At 35.6% G+C, this 25,000-nt stretch overlaps 2 protein-coding genes across 2 annotated transcripts; one reads left to right on the forward strand and one right to left on the reverse strand.

Moving 5' to 3' along the window:
* Positions 1-2,804: 2,804 nt before the first annotated feature.
* Positions 2,805-6,106, forward strand: exosc5 (exosome component 5). Its single transcript, XM_005810550.2, has 6 exons — positions 2,805-2,980; positions 3,501-3,614; positions 3,716-3,837; positions 4,225-4,365; positions 5,846-5,935; positions 6,011-6,106. The coding sequence occupies exons 1-6, from the start codon at positions 2,833-2,835 to the stop codon at positions 6,104-6,106; spliced, it is 711 nt and encodes a 236-aa protein (XP_005810607.2). The 5' UTR covers positions 2,805-2,832.
* Positions 6,107-10,910: 4,804 nt separating this feature from the next.
* Positions 10,911-18,463, reverse strand: tmem91 (transmembrane protein 91). The gene is made up of 3 exons (XM_023350861.1): positions 18,037-18,463; positions 13,401-13,547; positions 10,911-11,429 (listed from the first exon to the last, which is right to left on the reverse strand). Exons 1-3 carry the CDS (start codon positions 18,442-18,444, stop codon positions 11,274-11,276), a joined length of 711 nt encoding a protein of 236 aa, XP_023206629.1. The 5' UTR covers positions 18,445-18,463; the 3' UTR covers positions 10,911-11,273.
* Between the last annotated feature and the right edge of the window lie 6,537 nt (positions 18,464-25,000).

A 25,000-nucleotide genomic window follows, 5' to 3' on the forward strand; every position in this document is an offset into this window, starting at 1 on the left:
GAACTTTAATCCTATTGTAGAAAATGTACAAAAGAAACTAAATTCTTGGCTTCAAAGAGATTTATCAATTCAAGGAAGAATTTTGCTAACCAAAGCAGAAGGCATCTCCCGTTTAACTTATCCAGCTTTGTCTCTTTCTGTAAATAAACAAACAATTGACATCATTGATAAAATGCTTTATAGATTTGTATGGAAAAATAGGATTCATTATATCAGGAAATCAGTCTTAATGAACTCATTTGAACTTGGTGGCCTCAATTGTCTTGATTTCTCAACCTTAAACAATACATTCAAAATAAACTGGATTAAACAGTTTCTCAAAAATCCAACCTCAATCTGGAATTTTATACCCAACTATTTATTCTCAAAACTTGGTGGCCTTAAATTTATTCTCCTTTGCAACTACAAAATTGAAAAACTACCCATAAAGCTATCTAATTTTCACAAACAAATGCTTCTTTCCTGGTCTCTAATTTACAAGCATAATTTCTCACCCCATCGATATTATATTTGGAACAATGGAGACATTTTGTACAAGCATAAATCTTTATTCTTGGAAAATTGGTTTGAACATGGAATCATCTTGGTTCAGCAGCTTTTTAGACCTGATGGTGTCTTAATGTCTTATTCTGAACTTCTAGAAAGGTTTGGTCTCCCCATACCACCAAAGGAATATGCACTTGTTTTTGATGCCATCCCATCTGGTGTTATGATGCTTCTTAAGTCTTCTGTAACTTCTGTTCTGACTCCTCCAGGTCTAGACGCTGCTGTCACTAATGTTGGTCAAATCTGTTTTTCCACAAGAAAGCGAAAGAACAACCGTGATGTACGTGCCTTATTCCAGAAGGACATCGTCTCTGTTCCTAATGTTATCTCTTATTGGAATAACTTTGCCCCCAACCTGAACTGGAAAAAAATCTGGTGTCTTCCATCTAAATATTTAATTATTAATAAATCAAAGAAGTGTCTTTTAAGATAATCCATCGTTTTTATCCCTGCAAATTTTTCCTTCAACGATACAAAAAAGACATTGACACAAACTGTTCATTTGCCAACTCTATGTAGAAGATCTCTGTCACTTATTCTGGTCATGCTATTTCTCTTGTATTTTCTGGCAAGATATTTGTACGTTTATTTCCCAAAGAATTCTTGATAACTTTTCCCTCACTTATATAAATATGTTGTTTGGATTCTTCTCTTATCCCACTAACAAAACCAAACATTTTTATATTATCAATCTAATTTTATTAGTCGCAAAATATCATATACATAAATCTAAATTCTCAAATCAGAAACCTCGCTTTTCAGCCTTTAAAGTGGAATTCAAACAATATATTACATCTCTCCAGTATTCAAGGAATAGAAAAGCAATTAAGACAGTGGATATGTGCTCTCGCTTTAACATCTTTCTAAGTTAACTTTTTTATTTATTTATTTGCTTTTCATTTTATTTGTGCTTCCTATGTAACACCCTGGCATTGTTGTCTTATCTGTTTTGCTACTTATTGCGTTGAGTCTGCTATTTTGTAAACCCCTTTATTATCAATAAAAAAAAAAAAAAAAAAAAAAAAAAAAAAAAAAAAAAAAAAAAAAAAAAAAAAAAAAAAAAAAAAAAAACATCAGACAAACTCAGGCTAGCTTAAAGCTACATAGCAGCTAACTAGCCCGCTAATGCTAAGTACGAGAATTCAAAGCGGGAAAACAAAGATGTCTGAAACACAGTTCAGCCGTTTATCAAACCTGCATGCCGTTAACAGCAGCGGGTCCAAATCTGTCTGTGTGAGGTCCGCTAAATCTGGGTTAAAAAGTACATTAATACTCACTCATTGCTCGTATTTGGACCGAGACTCCCATAGATCAGCGGACGGAGAAAAGAGAACCTCACAATGTGCGACAGGAGTATTTAAAGGCCGCGTTACGTCAGTTCAAGCCGCTTTTCGGTAACAACATAATAGGAGGAGTTTCCTAGTTAGTAAACAAAACCGATCTTTATTTCTAGAAAGTTTGATTTCTTTGCGGGGGGTTTCATGCAGAATCTTGACGGGGTAAAAATGCAGTTTCTTTCACACAAATTGATAATCACTAATAACTTCAAAGAAGTTTCTCTTAAATATATTCACACAATTTATCCAACCAAATATTTTCTTCAAATATAAAATTGATGCACATATGTCCTATTCTTTCTGTAAATTTCTTTGCTCACTGAAAATGTATAAAAGACTTTTCTGCTATCAGTCAGATTTTGTTGCGAGCAAAGTTTTAAAGTGTCAAAACATTTTTGGTGGTAAATTGTAACTCGATGCAATCTGAAATTCAAACAATATAAAAACTATAACAATTAAAAGTGCTTATAATGCTAACAACCTAACTTTTTAACTCATTTTTTTTTTGATTTTCTTCTTTTCTTTTTATATTGTTTTGACCTTTTTTGTTCTCGCCCTGTTGTACAAAACTTGTTCAAATACTGCTTCGACGTATAGATACGACGTTTAAAGGAAGTCATAGGCAAAAAGTTTCGAAATAATAATAATAATAATAATAATTGCTGTTATTCTATCTATCTGCATGTGAAAAAAATCTGAATCGGAATAATGACGAAGATTCATTAGAAAATAAAATTTGTGTACACTGCCATCTGGTGGTCAAATTAAAGAATGACGAGCCGTTCAACTTCCGTTCTGAACTTTCAAAAATATCCGTGAACAAACAATTACAGATTTAAATAAATGTCAATACACGGGTTTCGTAATTAGTATTATAATTTAATTTTACTAATGATGTTAAAAGTATCGCATTTGATGTTAAAAGAGAATTTTTTGAAGGGAAAAAACGATGACGTCATTTAGCTACGACAAACATCGTCTCCACCGTGAAGGCGGCATGATGGAAGTCTTTCCTTCTTCAACTGTTTCTCTCAGAGAGTTCGGGTGTGAACAAACCTTACTGTCCCGTCCTGATGGATCGGCGTCCTTCGTTCAGGGTAACAATAATTAGTTTTAAAAAAATTCCCCGTTCAGGCTCAAAAACAGGCAAAATGGTCGACAGATTATTCAATTGTTACTATCTATCCATGCCTTTGTTCATAAAGTGTAATTCTGTTGTAAATATTCAGATTATGGGCAAATCTCACTTTCTCTCTTCAATATGCCTTCACCACTCTTGTTTAAATGTATACAGTAACACTCAATAATTTTGGAATAATGAAAATAACAGAGGCAAATAACAAATTCCTCAAATTTGTGTTGAAAATTAAGATTTCCAGTGATGAAACTTCCTTATAATCTCTGACACGCTGCAGATTAGTTTCTGGACTGAATCCTAAACTGGGATTGTTGAAAGAAGTTGTTTCTAAGGGCAGTTTAAACTCAACTGTCACTACGTAAGCTAAAGCTACAAAGTATTACAACATAATTTTGCACTATTTCCACAGTCTTTGAGAAAACTTGTATATTCATAATTTTTTCTTCTTTTAATTTTCTTTATTCTGCCTGTTTCTGCAGGAGACACCAGTGTGATGGCGGGAGTCTACGGTCCTGCTGAGGTCAAAATCAGCAAGGAAATCTACGACCGGGCAACCCTGGAGGTTCTGGTTCATCCCAAAGTGGGACTGCCGGGTAAGTCACAGTAAAACAGTCAATATAAAAAGTACAGACTTTTTTTTGATTAAAAAAATAAGTCAGTGAACCAGCTGCTTCACACTCATGTTTACTTCTAGGTGTGAGGGAGCGATCACAGGAACAATGTGTGAGGGAAACGTGTGAGGCGTCTCTGCTTTTATCTCTCCATCCTCGCTCGTCGCTCACGCTCGTCCTGCAGGTGCTGCACGACGACGGCGCTGTATCCTTCACTGAAAACGGTTCTGTTGGTTGGAACACAGCAGGGAAGCAGCCAGTTACATTTAGTCAGTTACATTTACATCAGTAACTTCTTTGAAAACATTTGTTTTTAGGAGTATTTTGACTACACTGCACTTTGAGTAATTTTATTATGAAGTATTTCTACTCTTACTTGAGTAAAATTTCTGGATTTTTTTTGTCTAGCAAATACATTTTTACTCTTACTTGAGTCATTTCTTGGACGGCTACGTTTTACTTTTCCTTGAGTGAAAATAAGTGCTACTCTAAGTTGAGTACAGTTTTTGGGTTCTCTAGCCTCCTCTGGTTTGGATTTGGTAAGCCTTCTGACTGATTGGTGCCGTTCCTCATTCCTTACCTAAATGCTCAGCTCCTGTCCTGCTGTCTGAACGCAGCCTGCATGGCTCTGATGGATGCCGGCTTGTCTATGAGTTGCCTGTTTTGTGGCGTGACCTGCGCCATCAGCGCAGACGGTGAAATCATCACAGACCCGACTGCAGCTCAGGAGAAGGTAAATCTGAAGCTCAGAAAAGCAATAAAAAATAAATCAAACTCAGATTATTCGTGGCTTGGAGAGGAGCTGGATTTCTTGTGCTTTTGCTTCTTTAAACTTCTCGTAAATGAAAAATCTGGAGAAGCCTTCTTTAACTCCAGGATTGGGTCAGTCAAGATAACAAACTTTGCTAGATGATAAATTGTCCCAGAAGTTATTGTGATAAACAATAATATTGTTGTTTTGAAACCATTTCAAGTAATATAATGGTTTGTTTATATCTGAATGTGCAAAAGAGAAGAGCCAGATAAAGTCTAGTGATAAACTAACTAAAAATAATGCAATAATGATGAATAAACTTTAAATTCTAATGAAGATTTAACACTGGAACTAGAAGCTGTTTTAAATATCCAAACTAAATAAACAAAACAACAAATAAAATAAATTATGATGCCTCTGTAAACAAAACTGTTCTTAAATAAAGCGATAGTTGATACCAAAACATCAGACTGAAGACTTTTATCATGCAGTTTTTGGTGGAAAGAAAAAATGACAATGATAAATAATGTCAATGAAAATTATTGATCTCATTTTAATTTATTATGCCATTAATTGATCTATTGCTTATTTCGACAAGTTTACACAGGATATGTTACACTGAAAATACACAAAATCTTTTGGATTTTTTGTTTAGCTTCTAGTGAAAACGTCTCGGTACATTTGAAATAAAACAAAACTAACTTACAAGTAACTTTTCAGCAAGAACTAGCAGCTTGTTTTAAGTGAATAATTCCAGACATTTTTCCTGTTATGAGATCATAACGAGAACTTTTTAAAATTAATAATAAGGAATTGTTGACTTAAAACCAGCTTCTGTGTCTTGCTGAAAAGTTACTTATAAATTATTTTTGTCTTATTTCAAGTGAACTAAGATATTTTCTGTAGAAATGACTGATAAAACTGGATCTATAAGAATCACGGCGTTTAAAACACTCTTATGCAAAACAGATTTGGAAATAGAGCTGCAACTTACGATTATTTTAATAATAGATTATTCCAGTGATTATTGGATTAAAAAAATCTACACATTCTCAAGATTTTTAATTTAGCCTCTTATACAATATTAGAAATACCTTAAAAGATGCAAATAAATAATTAAGTTCCTTTTTTAAATAAAAAATAAACATACTATTGCCTAAAACGCAACAACACATTAAAACTGCCAGCCAGATAAAAGTTTTTTTTATTTCAAATTCAAAATGTAGTTATTTTTTTGTACAGTTTTGGCTGAATTACTGCTCTGATTGTGTTATTCTCTCTGTAACTAATATTTTCTTTAGTCTGTAAACTCCGGTTAACGATTAATCGATTGTTAAATTAGTTCATGATTAATACAATAATCGATTAATCCGATTAATTTTTTATTGTAAAGTTGCTGATTCTGTACATGTTTGTCTGCAAAAGTCAAAACTCATCATGTTTTTAAAATTCTCTTCAGGAAAGTCGAGCTTTGATGACTTTCGCCATCGACAGCAAAGAGCGCAGAGTGATGATGTCATCAACCAAAGGCTCGTTCTCAGTTCATGAGGTTGGTCATTTTCTTCGTTTCTGACCCGTCTGTTGCCCGTCTGACGGTTCTGATTGGACTTTCCGTCTTCCACAGCTGCAGCAGTGCGTAGCCGCCAGTCAGAAAGCGTCAGAGAAGATCTTCCAGTTCTACAGAGACTCCGTCAGGCGCCGATACTCCAAGAACCTTTGACCCAATCGGGATTAAAAAAAAAAAATTATATATATAAATATTGTGATGTAATAAAATATTTAGCAACCAACTCTGTGCTGTCTTCCTTTAAGGTGCAGAGACAGGAACACTGTCTGAGAAATTAGGTAGGAAATAAGTAGAGGAATGGCCGATCTTAGTTATGTGCATTTATTCACTGATGTTCCACTTAAATATTCACAGTTATTTCACACATGGAAGCAGAGCCGGTCCCAGGATTTCTGAGGCCTGCGAGCACAGTTTGAATGATTAGCCCACTGTCCACCACCCTCAACATCTTTAGGCTTAAATATTTGTGGAGTTTAAATAAAGCGTTAATGTGGTTTAGTAGTATAAAATCAGAAGATCAGGGGGTCACAAAATTAAATAAATATACCAGGCAAATCTTCGCTTAATGAATTAAATGCATCATAAAATTATTAAATGTATCAATAAATTATTAAATGCATCATTAAATTAAGTAATTTCCCATGAAATAACCATAAATACAATTTCAAATAATCAAAAGTCATTTGAAGAACTTTTATTTTAAAATATATGTAATTATTTCATGGCTCCTGTGTGAGCCCGTCGTCATGGAAACCCTGACTCTCCGGCTCCCCCTGGTGGTGAAAGTGGGTTTTGCAAACAGCAGAAAAAGAAAAAAAGCAACTGAAACCATATGAATTTATCGACTCCCTTTCACTCTTTTTATAATTATTAGAAGAAGCGACACAAAATGAGTAAAACCCTGAGCCGTGGCAGCTGCTCCGTCAAACCGATGCACATTTATTTCTTTGTTCTAAGACACGAAAACATCAAAGGGTTGGTCGGTTTTTGTTTTTTAGTAAATGTAGATGTTGTGTGGAGACAAACGGCGATTTGGGTCGGTTGGAGTGCGATGCCGTGTGAAGAACTTCAGTGGAGCTGAGGGTAAGACTCACAGTGTGGTGACAACATTAACAGCCTTAATAAACTAAAACAACAGAAAAAAGGTGTTTATGATGCCTTTAGGTCAGCTGTGGACTCTATAAAAACTGTACAGGAAAATAGAAAATTTTGGCTTTTCTCTCTCAGTCTTTTTTATTTTATTTTGTGTGGAGTGCTTTTTGGTAGCACGCCACACAGTTCTGCAACAATTTGGTACCAGTGATTTAAGTGCTTGATAAAGGATTTTACCTACTGGTTCCTGTCAGTAACATCAGTGAGAAAATTATCAGCACCATTTAAAAAGTATAAAACTACAACAGCGTATTAGGGCCATTGAAGATAAAAGGAGTAAATTTTCACCAGAAAATTCAGAAATGTTGAGATTAATCTCAGAAAATTTTGAGAAAACTTGGAAAATATTTGTAGTTTTATAAGACGAAATTTTTTTTTTTAGAAACTCAGAAATTTCCAAGTTTTTCTAGAAAATTTGTAAATTTTTCAAACAAATTTGCAACTTTTCAAACTCATGAAATTTCAATGTTTTTTTTCTAGAAAATTTCTGAGATTATTCTCAAAATGTGTTTTTCCAAGCAAATTTTTGATTTTTCAAAATCAGAAATTTCCAAGTTTTTATAGAAAATTTTTAAATGTGAATTTATTTCTAGCAAATTTGCAACTTTTCAAACTTAGAATTGGACATCTTTCCTTTTCCAGAAAATTTCTGAGATTATTCTCAAAATGTGTGAGTTATTTCTAGCAAATGTTCAACTTTTTCAACTCAGAAATCTCCTTGATTTTTCTAGCAAATTTGTGACTATGCAAATTTCATAGAAAATGTATGAGTTTATTCTCATAATGCATGAGTTTTTTTCTAGGCAATTATCAAAATCTGAAATTTCATTGTTCTAGAAAATTTGTGAATTTTTTTTCTAGCAAATTTGCAACTTTTCAAACTCAGAAATTTCTGTTTTTGTACAACCAATTTTTCATTTTTTAAACACATAAATTTTCTTGTTTTTTCAAGAGAATTTCAGTTTTTTTGTGGGTAATTTCATCTTGTTTTTATTACCGTCTATAATGATCCCGATACTACTTTGTATAAAACAGCATTTAGGAAGCAGATGTAAATATTACAAAGCAAAAATACGAATCTAAGATATTAACAAACCTAATTAACAACCCTGAGAAATAATCAAATTTTTGCAGTTTAAAATAACAGATTAATTTCAGAGCTTTATTTAAGTAATTTTAATTCTGTTTTTTCTCATTATTTTAAGGTTGATGAGTTTGCGACACCAGTTGTTCTAAACAAGCTGCTATATTAAATAATTTCCCTGCTGGGATGAATAAAGTAATTCTATTCTATATTCATTTCATTTCAGTTTTACAAATACGTTATTAACCTCAAAGGTAAATTAAAAGTTGTAGCTCAAATTATGCAAGTTTCTTCAAAGCGTTGCTGTTGATTTCTGTGGGTAAGAAGGATCTCCTGTAGTGGTCTGTATCACACCGGCTTCATTCAGCCTCTGACTGAAGACATTAATGCTAAGCTAGTCGTTTTAGAAAACCACATTTTAAATGTTTGTAAAACTGTCGTCTTTGGTCTTTTTTCAATCCTGTGGCATAAAAGTTTCACTCGTCAATATTTGCTTGCGTTTGTAAACGCGACGTCAAATATTAAAATCAAGACAAAAATATGTGGTCAGGTTTTGATTTGATCCGTTTTATTGATTCGGATAAATTCTCAGATCTAATTTCTGTATTTTTTTTACTAACCAAACTTCACTGGTACCATCCTATTGCAGAAATGTGATGTGAAACGTTTCCTTTATTTTACTGGGATATTTTCTTTAAATGACTATGCTTAAACCAATATGGTCAGAGATTTTTTTAGGGTTTATCAAAGTTTTTCTTTCAAGAACTTTGGGCCCAATAACAGAACGGATAAAGCTATGAACATGTTTGTAAAACACAAAAGTGCCATGCAGACAATGACTCGTCACATTAGCTTTTCCAGTTGTTTTCTTACCTTATTATTATTTCTTACATCTAAACATGTGCACTGCTGTTGTTTGTTCATGGTTTCAGCCTGACAAAACCATTTCCATTTGTAGGTTAGTCCTTTTTTAGCAGGAAAAAAATATATAAGTGAATTTACATTTTAGGAAGATTTTCTTCACAGTCGGGTCACTTTGATATTTTTGGCACTTTTCCTCCCAGCAGCACTTTCTTCACTCCAACTTCCAGATGCGTTTCAAAATATCCACACTTCATATGTCGATTCCATTTCGTTTCATATATAATGGCACTCTGTTTTTATCATCATAAAGATAAGACTTGGCTTTAAAACACAGCAAAAGGCAGTCCTTTCTGCAGGTAAACAACAGGTGAATCATGATGGGATATTGAGGAAGAAACGTTGCTTCTGGCAGGCGCTGGATGTGGAAAGTCCAGCAGGATTCGCCTCCAAACTTTGACTCTTCCTGCATCTTCTGTCATCCATTCACATTGTGGAAAATTCTGCATTTACTTAAAGATGACCTATTATGCAAAATTTTGGGTTTCAAATGCTTCTAAAAAACAGCCAAAGTGCTTAAAAAACAAACAAACAAAAAAAAATCACCTTATTGTGTAGTCTAGAAATAAGTTAATGCTTTCTGGTGTCTGGAAAATGAGCCCATTCAATAACTTACAGATTTTTAAGTCACAATAAAAGAAAACTGCCCCGTTAGCTAGCAACTCCAGCCCAGCCCCGTTACCTAGCAACGCCAGCCCAGCCCAGCCCCGTTACCTAGCAACGCCAACGGAACTGCAGCACTGATTTTACCAGGAGCCACTGTGATTTCTAAAAGCTCAATAAACAACTTATGTCCTCGTTTGTTCGTAGAATGTGATGACATTCATAATAATAAAACAGGATAAAATAGTTCATAAACCATAGGAGCCGTAGTTTGTTCAAATCTAACAAACTACGTCTCATACAGCAGGAATAATGTAAAACTACATTATTGACCATTACAAAAGAGAAATTTGCTTAATATGTTCTTGGATCTTGACAAAAACCAAAGTGTTTCCAGATCTTTATCCAGGGACAGTAAATATTATACATCAGCAACCTTCTCAGATTTAATTTAAGACATATTTTATAGAAATTAGATAAGAAACAGGGGCGACAGATACAGTTATTTTGATGACAGATTCCTGCTCGTCCCGCAATTAAAACAATATGGTTTTTTGGACATGACTCAACGTGTATTAATGGTGCCTGAACGTTCACCTCATTAGCTTCAGCGGCTAACAGGCAATGTCCAATCCAGTAATATACATCTATGGCTTTACCACGCTACACACTGCAAAAGTGTTTTTCTATTGGTTTACCATTCATAAAATACGTTTGTATGAAGTTTAAAGATGTTGTATAATTGTGCATCTGTTTTCAGCCATTTCTACGTGTGAGTGTAAACGTTGGGTTTAGTGGGCGTGGCTAAATAAACCATTTATTTGGATTTAAAGTGACAGAAGCCCTAAAAAAGCTCATTCTGAATGGCGCTCAACACGAGTATTTCAGGCAAATTCTTATTATCTAAGAATGAATTTGTGCTAAAAAATTTAATGAATATGTTTTGTATTGCCCATAGACCAGGGATGTCCAAAGTGTGGCTGGCGGGCCATTTGTGGCCTTGAAATGATTTTGATCGGCCCCCTGACCAGAGTTCAATAACGATAAAAATTTGGCCAACAAAATATAAAACAACTGTTGAAGACAAAAATGTGTTAACAGTTTTTTTTTGTTTTTTTTAACAAAGCAACAATCTGTAGCCTATTTTATGTTTTGGGTTTTTAAGGTTTTCATTTAAAAAATACTTTTTATTGAGCAGTTAAATAAAGGAAAAGAAAAATCACAATAAACTCATTTTTGCATTTAAATGTAATTAATTTTTGTAATTTAAATTATCCAGTTTTGGACACCCAATCATAACTTGTTCTAGGAAGCATAATAGGTCACCTTTAAATTTAATTTAAGCTCCACATGTGATGACAAGCGTGACACAAATTTGCCAAAGTCAGTGAGAAGGACGAGCCTGAACGTGGAGGAAGGTCCTCTGGGCTGCATGTCGTCCTATTCCAGTGAGACGTGGTTAAAATCTTTTCGTTTATTCGTTATTTTGCAGATGATGTGTTGATGTTCATGGAGTGTTTGTGTCTCTGTGTGTCTGCGTCTATGTGCGAGCCGCGGCTCTTATGACGGCTTTGCAGACAGGTAGGAGATCAGCGCCGCGATGGCGCAGATGTACGTTATGATGCCAAACACAATGGAGAGAACGGAGAGCCACAGGGCCTGGCGGGACGCCGCGTTGGCGCCCTGAAAATCCCCCTGAGCTGATGCCTTGTTGGTCTGGAAAGCAGAAGACAGTGGGATAAGGATTAGCGGTTTGGGAAAAAAATAAAAAATAAAGTAAAACGAGAGAGAGGGGTATTTGTTCTGCATGGCTTTCCTCCTCCCCTCAGTTCAATCACTCGCTAATCCCACATTATGTTCCATCCCTGAATCATAAACAGCGTTCAGGATTCATCAGGGTTTTTGTCCTGTTCTCTCCCTGCAGTCCTTGTCTCTGAGTTTGACCCTGGTTTAGATAACGCTCCACAACATCGGAAATCCATCCCAGGTTTCTCTCTTTTTATGATTAAATCTTAAGAAATCATGAGAAAATGTATTTTACTGCAGTTGACACTGAAAGGTTTAGTGGATGTTTTACTTAGTTTTTTTATTTCTGAAGAAACTTGTAGAATTACAAGAATAAAGTTGAAATAATACAAGAGTAAAGTCATAATATGACCAGAATAAAGTCGTACGAGAATATAGTCAAAATAATGAACGAATAAAGCTGGAATAATGGAGCAATATTACGTGAATAAAGTCAAACTAATACAAAAATAAAGTTGTATGAAAAACAATTTTAATATTAAGAGATAAAGGCAAAATGAAGTGGAAATAATGCAAGAATAAAGTTGTAGTATTATGAAAATAAAGTGATAATATTAAGTAGTATTATTTAATAGACATCAAGCTTTGTTATCTTTGACATTTTTATGGATTCAATCAGAAATGGAAAAAAATCATAAGCAGCTAAATGTTATTTTCCTGAAAACGGAGGGCAGGAATTAGGAAAAAAACAAAGTTGAACTATAAATTCTGATTTCATCACAGCAAAATAATAATTTCACAGTTTTTTAAACTTTGGTTTTTGCTCTAATAACATCAAGATGTTGAAGAAAACTGTTCAAGTTTAAGTTTTTACAATGTGTGTTTTTTTTTTGTTTGTCTCAAAATATATAAAAACTCTGTTACATTTTAACCAGGGGAGTCCAAAGTGTGGGCCGTGGGCCATTTGCAGCACGTCAACTGATTTTTTTGTGGCCTCAACTGTCGTTCAAGAATGACGCAAATTTGTTTATTAGGCTTTTTATTTTTAATGAGGGTCACATTATTATTATTGACAATTTTCTTACAGTGGAGAATGTTAATTATAACAAAAATATTCGTCTTTTTATAACCAAACTTTCATAATAGGTAGAACCGACTTAATTAATAATTTTTTTAATAGATTAATAAATTAAATTGCAGTTAAATTTATTTAAATTTTAATTTCAAGAAATTCATTAGATATTAAAAATAAATATTTACTGAAATTAATATTTCATTTAATGAATTAAAATGTAATTTATTAAAATTTTATTCAAAAAATATTAATATTGAATTAATGTTTAATAAATTAGTGTTGAATATTGTTTACATTCAAATATTTATTTATTTAATAAATCAATTTTTTTCAATAAATTACATTTTAATTTTGTCAATTTATTAAATCAAATATTAATTAAATTAATATGTTAAATATTAATTTAACATATTAACATAATTAATATGTTAAATATTAATTCCATATTAATATTTATCTAGTTTATTAAAAATAAAATATAAATAAATGTAACTTGAATTTAATTGATGTAATCTATAAAATTTAATTCTATAAATTTGTTAAATTAGATTTGAATTTATTACTTTAATTTGTTATTTTTCTTGGCCCATGAGTATTTTCCACTTGACGATTTTGGCCCATGTGACAGAAAATTGGGACACCGCTGATGTAAACAATGGGACTATTGGGCTGCAGCGGCGGCAGGCGTTCTGCGGCGGCGGCGGCAGGCGTTCTGCGGCGGCGGCGGCAGGCGTCCTGCGGCGGCGGCAGGCGTGCTGCGGCGGCGGCAGGCGTCCTGCGGCGGCGGCAGGCGTCCTGCGGCGGCGGCAGGCGTCCTGCGGCGGCAGGCATGCCTCATGTTGGACTGTGTGAGTTCAGGCTTGTACCTTTTGAGAAAGGTAGAAGGCGGCGATGCCCAGCGGCCAGAAGCAGCAGAGCATGGAGAAAAAGGCCAGACCCAGGTGGTCCTGCGGGATTATCAGGGGAAAGTTTCCGTCGCTGTCCGTATCGCTGAGGTCGTCAATAGACGAGTCCTGGGATCCAAACAGAGAACATTCAGGGTCACTTCAGGTCAGTTTCTGCAGATATTTTTCTCGTTTAGATCCAGATCTGAGCAGCAGGAATGAGGAAACACCGGGTTTTCATTTCTGAGATAAATAAAAGATTATTTAAAGAAATTTACATCCAGTCTTCAAGTTATTAAATTTGAAAGCTCAGCAAGATAATCTGCTTGAACTCTGAGTTCATGAAAGCAGGAAAAATATTCTGTTTTTATTATTCTCACGTGGTTTTTTTTACAGCAACCGGAAAACCTAGCTTGTGACTTAATGGGGTTACGCTGTGAATGTGCACAAACTCCACTGGCTGCAGGCTAACCGTGACTCATACGTCTGCGCGTAGCTCCGCATATTCGATCTGACTCCCCCGACCCGACCAGGCTACTCTGCTTAGTTCGTTTTTTTGCATGAACAAGCTGCACATCAAGCGAATGTCCTTCTGCTTTTAAAGCACATTACCAATCATATTAAATGCTTTTAGTTGCTCCTACAAATTAATTAAGTCCTGAAATGCAAAAATATGATTTGATGATTTATGTCCAAAGTGTGCCCAACTTTGTGTTTATGCATCTGCATGTGGCAGTCATTGTTCTGTTCATTCTACAGTGATCAAGCTCTAAGCTGCTGCTACTGATTATTGTAATAATCGATTATTCTGATGATTAATCAATTAATCGGACTACAAAATTGACAATCTATTGATTTTTCTATAACCATTTAAGCTTTTTAAACATTAGAAATGCATTAAAAGAGGCAATAAATAGATTTTTTTTAAACTAACAAAATAGACATTTTATTGCCTAAAATGCAAAAAACATAGCATTTCTTTAGTGATTATTTGTAGAAAAAGGATGCATCTGCAGAACATATTTACAGACAAGAAAGGTTATTTTTATTTTAAGTGCAAAATGTGTATTTATTTTATATAGTTTTTGTTAATTACTGCTCAGCATACGGTGTTTTTTTAGTCTGGATGGATACTCCAGTTAACGATTAACAGATTACTAAATTAGTTGACGATCATTTCAGAAATCGATTAATCACGATTAATCATAGTCATGCATATTGCATTCTATCTTATCTTGTATTTATTTTTTTTATCTTTTATGTATGCTTTACATGCCGCCTTTAATTGCTCCCAGGGTCTATATAAAATTCTTTGAATTTGAATAATTCGATTAATCATTTCCTTCCTACAATATATTGCAGATTCTATCAAACCAATTATGATAAGGTCCAAGTTACTGTTGTTGTTTTTTTGTTCATTTAATTTGCCTGATGGAGCTTTGTGTTCGTTCTGAACATTAATCCAGGTATTTGCGTTGTTGCCACACACAGCTGGTGCATTTAGGGATTTTCAAGATGCTGTTCACAGATCGCCATCTGCCTGAAAGTCCGTCCCACTGTGGGATGTAAATTCCTCATCTGCGGCCACGCACAGGAGGCACCTAACTCCCGCTGCAGTGGACTGAGTGCAGCGCAGGATTTTACGGCGGAGCTCATGTGCAATGATGAGACTTCAGTTCAAACTGGACAACAATGAGCAGGACAGCAACAAGAGAACTTCAATAAATACGAACAGTTCATGTAATAAATAAAAAGGAGCAAAAAAGGGATAAGCTTAGGATATCTGGCCCCAATTAACAAAAAAGAACATTAGCTATTCAACTCAGGAGACTATTCAGGCATATTTCAAATATACAATAAATACACTAAAAACCCCACAAAGATCAGCTCATTCAAAGATTTATTTAGATATAAAAATCATAAAATTGTTTCCAACTCTCCTTCCTCAATCAGTGTTTTATTTCTTCTTCTGCTGCTCATTTTCTATTTTCTAAGGCTGCAACTAAAGATTATTCTGAAGATTCATTGATTAATCGGATAACAAATTATTCTGTAGATTTTTCTATAACAATTTAAGCTTTTCTTAAACGTTAGACATACATTAGAAGATGCAAATCAATTATTAATTACATTTTTTAAATTAAAAAAAGTAGACATTTTACTTCTAAAAATACAATGACTCAGCATTCCTGCAGTGAACACGTCATAATTGTTTTTAGGAATAATCATCTGCAGAACATATTTAGAGACGTTTTTTGCAAAATATATACATTTTGTAGTTTTGGCCAATTACTGTTCTGAGTGTGTTGTTCTTTCAGGAAAAGGCCTTTTTTTGAGTCTATAAACTCAAAACAACAATTAATTATTTACTAAATTAGTTGACAATTATTTCAATAATTGATTAATCATGATTAATTCGATTAATCGTTTCAGGACTAGTGATTTCAGTTGCTAACTGTGTTTTTTGTTGCTGACTTGTGAATGGGAGTATTGCATGAATTGTCAGAGAACTGCTGGCTCATTCACTAAACACAGATGCCTGCAAGGAGAAGTGATGCTAGCAGGTGGATAAGGATGCAAAATTGTACACAATAATTTAAATGGAATATTCTTGACTTGTTAAGCTTTTGAAATTTCCAGCTTTTATTTTAGATTAATCTGAAAATTTCATTTTTTGATGTTTGGAACTCAGAAAACTGGCGAGAAAAAAACTGAAGTTTGGAGATTAATCTGAATATAAGGAAATTTCTGAACTCCAAAAGTTGACAGCTTGCATGAAAAGACCTCAATTTTATTTTAGAAAAAAAAATCATGGAAATTTTAGTTTAAAAACTTTAAAATTAGTGAGAAAAACTCATAAATTGTTTTTCAATTTAATTAATCTCTAGAAGAAAAAATAAAAATGTCAACTTTTAGTTTTAGAAATTTTTTGCAAAATTCACTACATTTGGTACGAACAGTAAGTTTGTCTCAGGAAAAGTAAAACAGTGAAACTCACTGTTTTACTGTTTTGGACATTTTCTGTATTTCTGCTAAATAGTCTTAGCTGTGATTGGTGCCCAATATGGCAAAATATTGCATATTCTAAATTGCATTTAAAATTGCACATGAACTTTTATTAAAGTGTTTTAAACGACACAAACACGGAGGATAAATATGTTTTTTACAGATTCATGAGAGAAAACTTTAAGTTTTCTGCAGTTTTCACCTCAGGGAACGTAAACTCAAACAACCCTTAAAATAAATAACTAATCTGGGAGCATTCAACACTTCCAACACATATGGTTTCATAGTTTCCTAAAATGAAACTATATTTATTTTTCTGTTGGTACCTGTGCTAAAGCACCAGAGCAGCTTTATATAACCTGGCTTTCTGACAGAAACCGGTGAATTGCTGCCTACCTTGAATGCATTGCTCATATATCTATTTTAGCTTCCTGTTCAGCCGCCAGTAGCTCTACAGAGAACATAAAGGTCTCTGGCTTTCATGCCATCTTTCAGAAATCAGTGAAAAACTAAGTATGTATCCTTAAATTTGGTCCGCTATGCCCGTAAAACATTTATTTCTGTTAGCGACTAAAATCGTATATTTTATGTTAATGGTTGCTTTATTTCTACACAAACTCAGTCAAAGTTCGCCATCTCTTTTCCACTTTCTTATTTATTTAGTCTCTGAACTGGTACATTTTTTAAAAAAATAAAAAGAACTTGAAAGCCCTCTGCAAACTGATTTCCCACTGGAAAACTGGGAGCAACAACCAGTTATGTAGGACCGACTTTGCATTTTAAAATGGCCGCTCTTCACCTCAACACAAGAAAAACGGGAGAGTTCAACTACTTATGCACCGTTCAACCTGAAGATAAAGATAAAACCCTAAAAAACCTGTTTAGTATAGAAGAGGATTAGCTAAGATTTAAAACTTTTGTGATCAGAATTCTGATTACATTAAATTCAGAATTATTTAATCTGCAAATGCTAACCTTTTCTCAGGGCTCTGATTGTTGAAGATTAAAGTCAAAATTCAAACAAAATTGTCAATTTTAGAAAAAAGAATTTTGAGAAGAAAGTCAGAATCCATGAGAGGAAAAAAGTCTGAATTCTGAGAAAAAAAACTCAAAATTTTTGATTAAAACAATTTGAGAAATTTAAATCTAAATTATGAGAAAATCTAATTTTGAGAGAAAAAAGTCTGATTTCTGAGGTGAAAGTGATAATTCTGAGAGAAAAACATTTTTGAAAAGGTGACAAAATTTTGAGAAAAAAAATGTTAAAGTTACAATTCTGACATTAAAGTGAGAATCTTGGAAAAAAGTCACATTTTGAAAACAAAAAAACAACTTTGAGAAAACAGTCAAAATTTTGCGAAAACATGTCAGAATTTTCTCAGAATTCTGGGGGAAATGTCAAATTTAAAATAAAAGAATTCTTTTCTTTTTTTCAGTGTCCCTAATCCTTTTCCATTCATAAATTATCTGTTAAATAAAAGTTGACTTTTATTTAAAGTCAACTTTAAATAAAGTTTCGGCAGTTTGGAGCTACACTCCAAACTGCCGAAGGTTTCCTCATCCTAACTATTTTCTTACAGATTTCAGATAAACTTGTTTTTTTCTTTCTTACGTCAGAGTCAGGAAGCAGGTCGTCCTCGTCATCCATGCTGTAGGGGGCGCTGTGGAAGTCCTGCGCCTCGGCCAGCAGCTTCCTCTCCAGGGCCGAACCGGGCCGGATGTCCACAAACGTGGTCTCCAGGTACTCCTTGCTGAGCAGGTCCGCTTGGCCCCAGAGCGGCCCGGCCGGATAGAGTGACTCCAGGCTGCGCGGCAGGGCGCAGGCGTCCAGCAGCTCCGGAGGATGGCCGCAGTAGCCTCTCCAGCCCAGCGGAGGATACGCTCGGTCCTCCTCACACTTCACCAGAATGCCCTTAAAAAGCCCGACCGGCGCCTGGTTCTGCTGGTTCTGGTCGGACGGCAGCCTGTTGGCGGCGTTTTCTTCCAGCAGGGGGTGCTCCAGCTCGTCTCTGTTCTCCATTAAAGACGAACCGCTCCAGAGGCCGCATCAACAGGCAAACGTAATCTACAAACCGGCTGGCTCGATGGGCTTATGCAGAGGCAGCTGCTGTGATAATCCACCTTTAATCCTATTCTTTAATTTTCTCTTGTTTCAGCGCCGGGTCCAGAGGAAAAAAGCACATGACGAATTCATCCCAGCACCTGAAAGTTGTGTTGGATTATTGGAGAAGCTTTGGTCTCAAATTTTGTTCTCAAACAGTAAAAAGTGGCAATAATGGTTATTGATAAATTAGACGCCCTTGTTTCTCTTTAGCTGCAGCAGAAACAGTAAAAAATATTTCCTTAGCTTTACTTTCTGACGCTTCATAAAGACGTAACAACCAGGATTAGTTTTGGGAATAGATTTTAGCATTTAGGTGTGAAAAAATAAGGCTACAGAAGTATAATCCAGCGGTGAACATTGTCTTGATGTTCTTCAGGAAACAAAAGTCGTCTTGTTTTGATTTATGGCTTCAGAGTGACAAAAACAACCCAGTTCCTTAAGACTCCGTCCGGATGCCCAACAAACACGGTGACGTCTGTGAAGACAAAAACACCACAAACATTTAGGTTCACATTTTAACACCAAATTTCAATAGATTCGGATAAAGAAATGAGTTTTACTATGAAGCAATTACAACCCATGAAAGTAATCACAAATTTACCATCAGTGGTGGGACAATGTTATTATAGTCAACTAAAACTAATGAAATAACAAAACTGAAATTGAGAAAAACCCTTAATCTGAAATGTATCATATTTCTAAGACTTTATCACAACTCAATGAACTTCTAACATTTCCGCAGCTAAATGAGTTGGATTAGATTCCTATTCACCCTTTGCAACTACGTCACTTCCAGGCGCCATGATGGACGTCGGAAGTGAGAATCCGGACTACGGACAACTACGCCACTTAATCATTCAAGGCGCCATGTTTTATGTTTTTAAGTGAGAATCTGGAGTATTGAACTGATCGACTGACATTGTTTTCCCAAGTTGTCTTTGCCATTTTTTTCATGGCTTCTTCTTGTTCGAGTCGAGCTAATTTGTCTGTGAATGTAACACACCTGGTTGGGGCTCATGGATGGAGGTATTTACAAAGCTGGAAACGGTTAGCTTAGAAACAGAGCCATACTTCCTCCCTCCTGATGTGTTGATCAAATGAATGACTGTCTGAATTCACACCACATGATTTATGTCACTGTGTCATAAGCAGCGTTTCCCCTTAAACCGGATCAACATTAGAAATGTACAAAAGACGAGATGCTAACCAGTTTTTTCCATACATGCTAGGCTACATGACGGTGCGGCATCGTCTCCATGGTTACTAATGGTAGGGTTACAAAGGGTTTTCAGACAGTCACTAAAATCAAACAGCTGTAATCTGCTAGCAGATTTTAAAAAGCTGCAAAATATTTGAAAGTGGGTTGGAGGTTCACTTTCCAGCAGGACAGGTGGAGTGACTCAAAATGGTCAAGTCAAAGTCCAGACCTGAATCCAATTGGGAATCTGCCATTCAATTTGAAAATGTATGTTTCCAGAAGCTCTCAATCCAAGTCTGTGATATAACGCAAAGATTTATGGGAGAAAAATGGAGATGTACACCCAAAAGACTTGTAGTTGTAAATTCAGTGAGAGTTGCTTCTACAAAGTATTCACTTACTGTTTAAGTCTTAAGTCCTCTTACTGTTTTTGGAGCGGTCTTCGGTCCGCTTGGCGTTATCCATCCAGCAGAGTTCCTTTCAACCAAACCCAAACCGAGGTTTATAGGCAGACCAGAATTTGGTTTGATTATGGATTCACACCACAAACAAACTTTAGTTTACCTAAATCTCTAAATAAAGTGTTACCCATTTTAGCTTGTTTTCCAGTCCGTAACACTTTAATGAATGAACTTCTGGTCGTAAAGATGTAAAAACCAGCAGCTTGTGAAGGAGAAATACTGCTGTGAGCGATCTAATGAGAAAATACGGAAAAGCAAACTTCATTGTGTCTTGAGAGTCTTTTCATTCTGTCTGGATAATGAAGTGTCATTTCACCAAACTACATAATAGCTCATCAGTCAGTATTCAGAGCAGCTCACACGATGGATTCAATAATGCGCTTCAACACACCACAGAAGAAGGAGGAAAGAAATGGTGTAACTGGGTATTTTTAGCCGGTGTGGTTTTATTTTCCGCTCGCCTCCTGCAGGGGAAGCACCTACAGTGATATTTTTTTCTATTCCAACAACGAACATGTCCGCCTCTCTTTTAGAGACAATAACATGTGAGGCATGCAGACTCCTGCAGCCTCATTCCAGGAGAGATGCACTCAGCTTTATTACAACCCACCCCTCTCCGCCTGCGCTCCTTCTCTGCCCAGCCACCGTAAAAAGACGTCAGTCAGCTGTATTATCAGCCTGCCTCTATTTCTGACTCAAGCTTGTAAAACATCCAGCTGGGTGGAGAGGAGCCTGCAAGGACAACCCTGAAAATCATAGACGATGCATTTGGAGCAGGGATGCACGTTATTGATTCATGCAGAGGTGTCCAAAGTACGGCACAGGGGCCATTTGTGGCCCTCGGACTGATTTCGTTTAACTCAAAAATGATACAAATTTAACCTGAAGATGCAGATGGAGGCTTTTTCATTTTTAATCAGGGTAAAAATTGTTAGCAACATAATTTTCTTAAACATAAAAATACAATGTACAACGGAAAGTATTTGTGTTTTTATAACCAACTTGCAAAAGTTTATCCAGAGACTTTTACTGAAAAGTTGCACCCAAATCAGCTTTAATTCCTTCTTAATGTGGCTACATATAGCAAGTTTTGAAAGAAAGTGACCCAAATCCTGCTCTTTATTATACAGAAAATAAATTTATGCAATCGAGGCCCCAAAAAACTGAAAACTAGATGTCTTTCTTTTAATACAACAAACATGCAAAATCTGCAACAGCGTATTGGAGACATTGTAGAAAGAAAAAAGGAGTAGAAAAGAAATATAGAATTATTTTTTAAATTTCTGATTTGGGGCTGCACAGTGGCGCAGTTGGTAGAACTGGTCCTGGGTTCGATTCCCGGCCCGGGGTCTTTCTGCACGGAGTCTGCATGTTCTCCCTGTGCATGGTGGGTTCTCTCCGGGTACTCCGGCTTCCTCCCACAGTCCAGAAACATGAGTGTCAGGTTAATTGGTCTCTCTAAATTCTTCCTAGGTGTGTGTGTGTGTGTACATGGTTGTGTGTCATGTGTGTCTCTGTGTTGCCCTGCGACAGACTGGCGACCTGTCCAGGTGACCTGGACAGGTGACCCCTCCAGGTGACCTGGACAGGTGACCCCGGCTCTCGCCTGGAACGTAGCTGGAGAGGCAGCAGCTCCTCCTGACCCCACTGGGGACCAGGGTGTTAGAAAATGGATGGATGGATTTTCAAATGTTGAAAACATTATTTTGAAAAACTTTCTAGAAAATTTCCAAGTTTTCTAGGAATTTTTTCAGACCATTTACGAACTTTCTGAGTTTTTGGCAGAAATGTACTCTATATTTCTATCTACAATTGGCCTAAATTGGCCCAATACATTTTATTGTAGATTCAAGTTTTGAATCTACAATAAAATTTGGGTACATAAAGGGCCAAATATTTCATAACTTGCTGAATTCCAAGTTGGTTAGAAACTCAATTAGCCTACTCAATTACATTTACTGGAGCAACATTTTGGAAAAAAAACAACCTTTTAGGAGTATTTTTACTATGCTGCACTTTTTAATTTTGCTAACGATTTTGCATAATGGTTTTATTATGAAGTATTGCTACTCTTGCTAGAGTAAAAATTCTGACTAACTTCTGTGAATGAACAACAAGATTGTTTTAACCATAAATTCACCAGACAAACACTGGCAGTTTTTGTTAAAGTTTCATAAATTTTATACTGAAAGAAATTGATTTGGAGAAATTTTACTTCAGAGTTCCAAATGTTGAAAATTTTCGACTTTAGATAATTTCTGGAACGTTTTTTTTCTAGAGAATTTCTGACATTAATCTAAAAATTTCAGGCTTTTTTTCTTGCACTTTTTCAACTTCTGGAGCTCAGAAATTTCCAAGATTTTTCTAAACAATTTCTCCCTCACACATTTTCAGCTTTGGAGCCCAGAAATTTCCTTCTTTTTTCTAGAACTTTTCTCAGATTGATCTTCAAATTTCTGACTTTTTTTGCCAGAGGCACTCCCTTTTCCTCTATCTACAATCTCCCTAACACGCTATTGTACCGAGCGGAAATTATTAATCAATTGGGACAACTTTTAAGCTAAACAACTAATTGATAGTTAATCACAAATTGATTAATTGTTTGAAAACGTGTTTTGGAGTTTTCTCAAACACAGAGTTATTCCTACATAATCCACCGAAATAGACTTCTTTAATGAAATGCAGAGAAATCTCCCTGACATCTTCAGTGACACTGCTGTCTCTCATGAGGATTTTCAGCAACTCTGCAGTCTTTTCTCTCTCTCTCTCAGCGCAACACGCCAACTAATCATCCTGGAAGTTATCTGCTGTAAAGCCTCGGCTGATACAAATCGAGCGGATGCAGATAAAAGCAGGAGCTGCACACGCCTCGCAGGCTCTAATAAAAAGACATCTTGACTAACAGAGATGTCAGGCTGAGGAGACCCAAGCTGGGTTTTTAAATTTTTATTTTTTTTTTTTGGAAAGTAGGAGGAAAAAATCTGAGTCGCCCTGCTGCTTATTAAATGGCCCTATTGATTTCATTTCCCAACCCTTTTCTCTTTCTGCCTCTGCTTGACGAGAGCGAAGGAAACCAAACAGAAAAGATAAGCAAAAAAAAAGAAAGAAAGAAAGAAACAGGCAGGAACATCGAGAGCTCAAAGTAACACCATGTTCCTATGGAAACACATTCACCGTCAAGTGGAGCGCTCACTGCAGGAGAAATGAAGCTGAGGCTAATTTGCCATTTCAGTGCAGTTCCTCTGCTTGGCTCGATAAACACTGAACCTCCTGGTAAGGAGGTTTCTGTCATTTTACAGCCGCAGACGATCGGTTATTTCCTCTGCATGGTTAAAAATAAAAACAGATAAACACAGTCACACTCAGCGCTGACTATTTAACCCCGCTGTGCAAAAATTCTAATCAATCCGCGGCGTACGCCCAATCTGACCTCTGACACGCAGCTCATTCTGTTTCCAGATTATAGTAGAATCAGACGCTACAGTCATTTGCAGCCTTGCATCATTTACTCTCAAGCACTTCCAACTCAAACCAAAAACACACAGCTGGTGCTCATGTGCAGAAAAGCCAGAGGAGTAAGAAATCATCCATCTGCAATATGTTGCACATGGTTCCAGCATCTCTCTGCAGGGAGCGTGTTGTTATGTATGTTAGACACAGAGTATACAGTGTGAAGGAACTGGCTGCAGCTCACGGTCTTATGCTGTTTGTGGAGTGTGTGTGTGTGTGTGTGTGTGTGTGTGTGTGTGTGTGTGTGCGTGTGTGTGTGTGTGTGTGTGTGTGCGTGTGTGTGTGTTGAAATTCTCTCCAAGGATGAAATTTATAGATGTACTGGCTTGTATGGAAGGCAAAAAGTGCTACATTCATGAATAAAAATGAAAAATTAATACAGTGATAAATTTGATAAAATTTCACTTGAACTGTATGCAGTTATCATGGGTTCCGAGCCAACTGATATATAAATAAAAGACGTGTATTTTGTATTTTCCATGTTCATAGTATTATGATAACAATAAAAGTGACGATAATAACTACTTACTTTTTAAGGTAACTATATGGCTGCGACAGCAACTGCTCTTGAAAATCATTCCTATTTGTAATACACTTCTTTAGGACACCAGCCACATAAAGAAGTATTATTTGTATTTATTTATATTTTTAAATTTAATGGTATTTATCGATGCTTACATTGAACAAACAGTTGAGAAAATATTAAAACTATCAATCCTGACAATACGGATAGTTTTGACAACAATAAATCAAAATTCTCAGCATTACAAAATATTAATCAGAGTAAATGATAAATGATAAATGAAAGATAAATGAACGTCCTTCGCTCCAACTTATAGCACAATCAAGTGTCTACTTTACCGTCAGTTGTTACAAACAGGCTGTACATATCAAACATAAACAAAACCTAATTTGAAATTGGGCTTCTGTCTCTTTAAGAAGCTCCTGCTCTTTCCAACATTCTGCTTTCAGAACGTTTAACCACTAAGCCGTTTACAACTTTTTTAAGGAGCGTTGGAGAGAAGTTCCACCAGGTATCGGCTAATCCAGATAGTTGGCACCTCCTTAAAAAGTCTTAAATTCATGTAACAATAGTTAAGGCCGTAAAATGTCTTAAGGAAATGCAAGTTGGCTTTAATTATGTTAATTACAGGTCTTAAATTTGGTTGTGACTGGACTATCTAATCTTGTCATGGGACTTTTCTGCCAGGCAAAGGTTTGACTCTCACACAAACGTCTTTGTTGCTTTCTGTGACTCCAGGTGGTTGAGGCTAACGCTAACTAGTTGCCAATATGGGACTAT

Source organism: Xiphophorus maculatus, chromosome 18 (genome assembly GCF_002775205.1).
Source record: "Xiphophorus maculatus strain JP 163 A chromosome 18, X_maculatus-5.0-male, whole genome shotgun sequence".
NCBI lineage: Eukaryota > Metazoa > Chordata > Actinopteri > Cyprinodontiformes > Poeciliidae > Xiphophorus > Xiphophorus maculatus.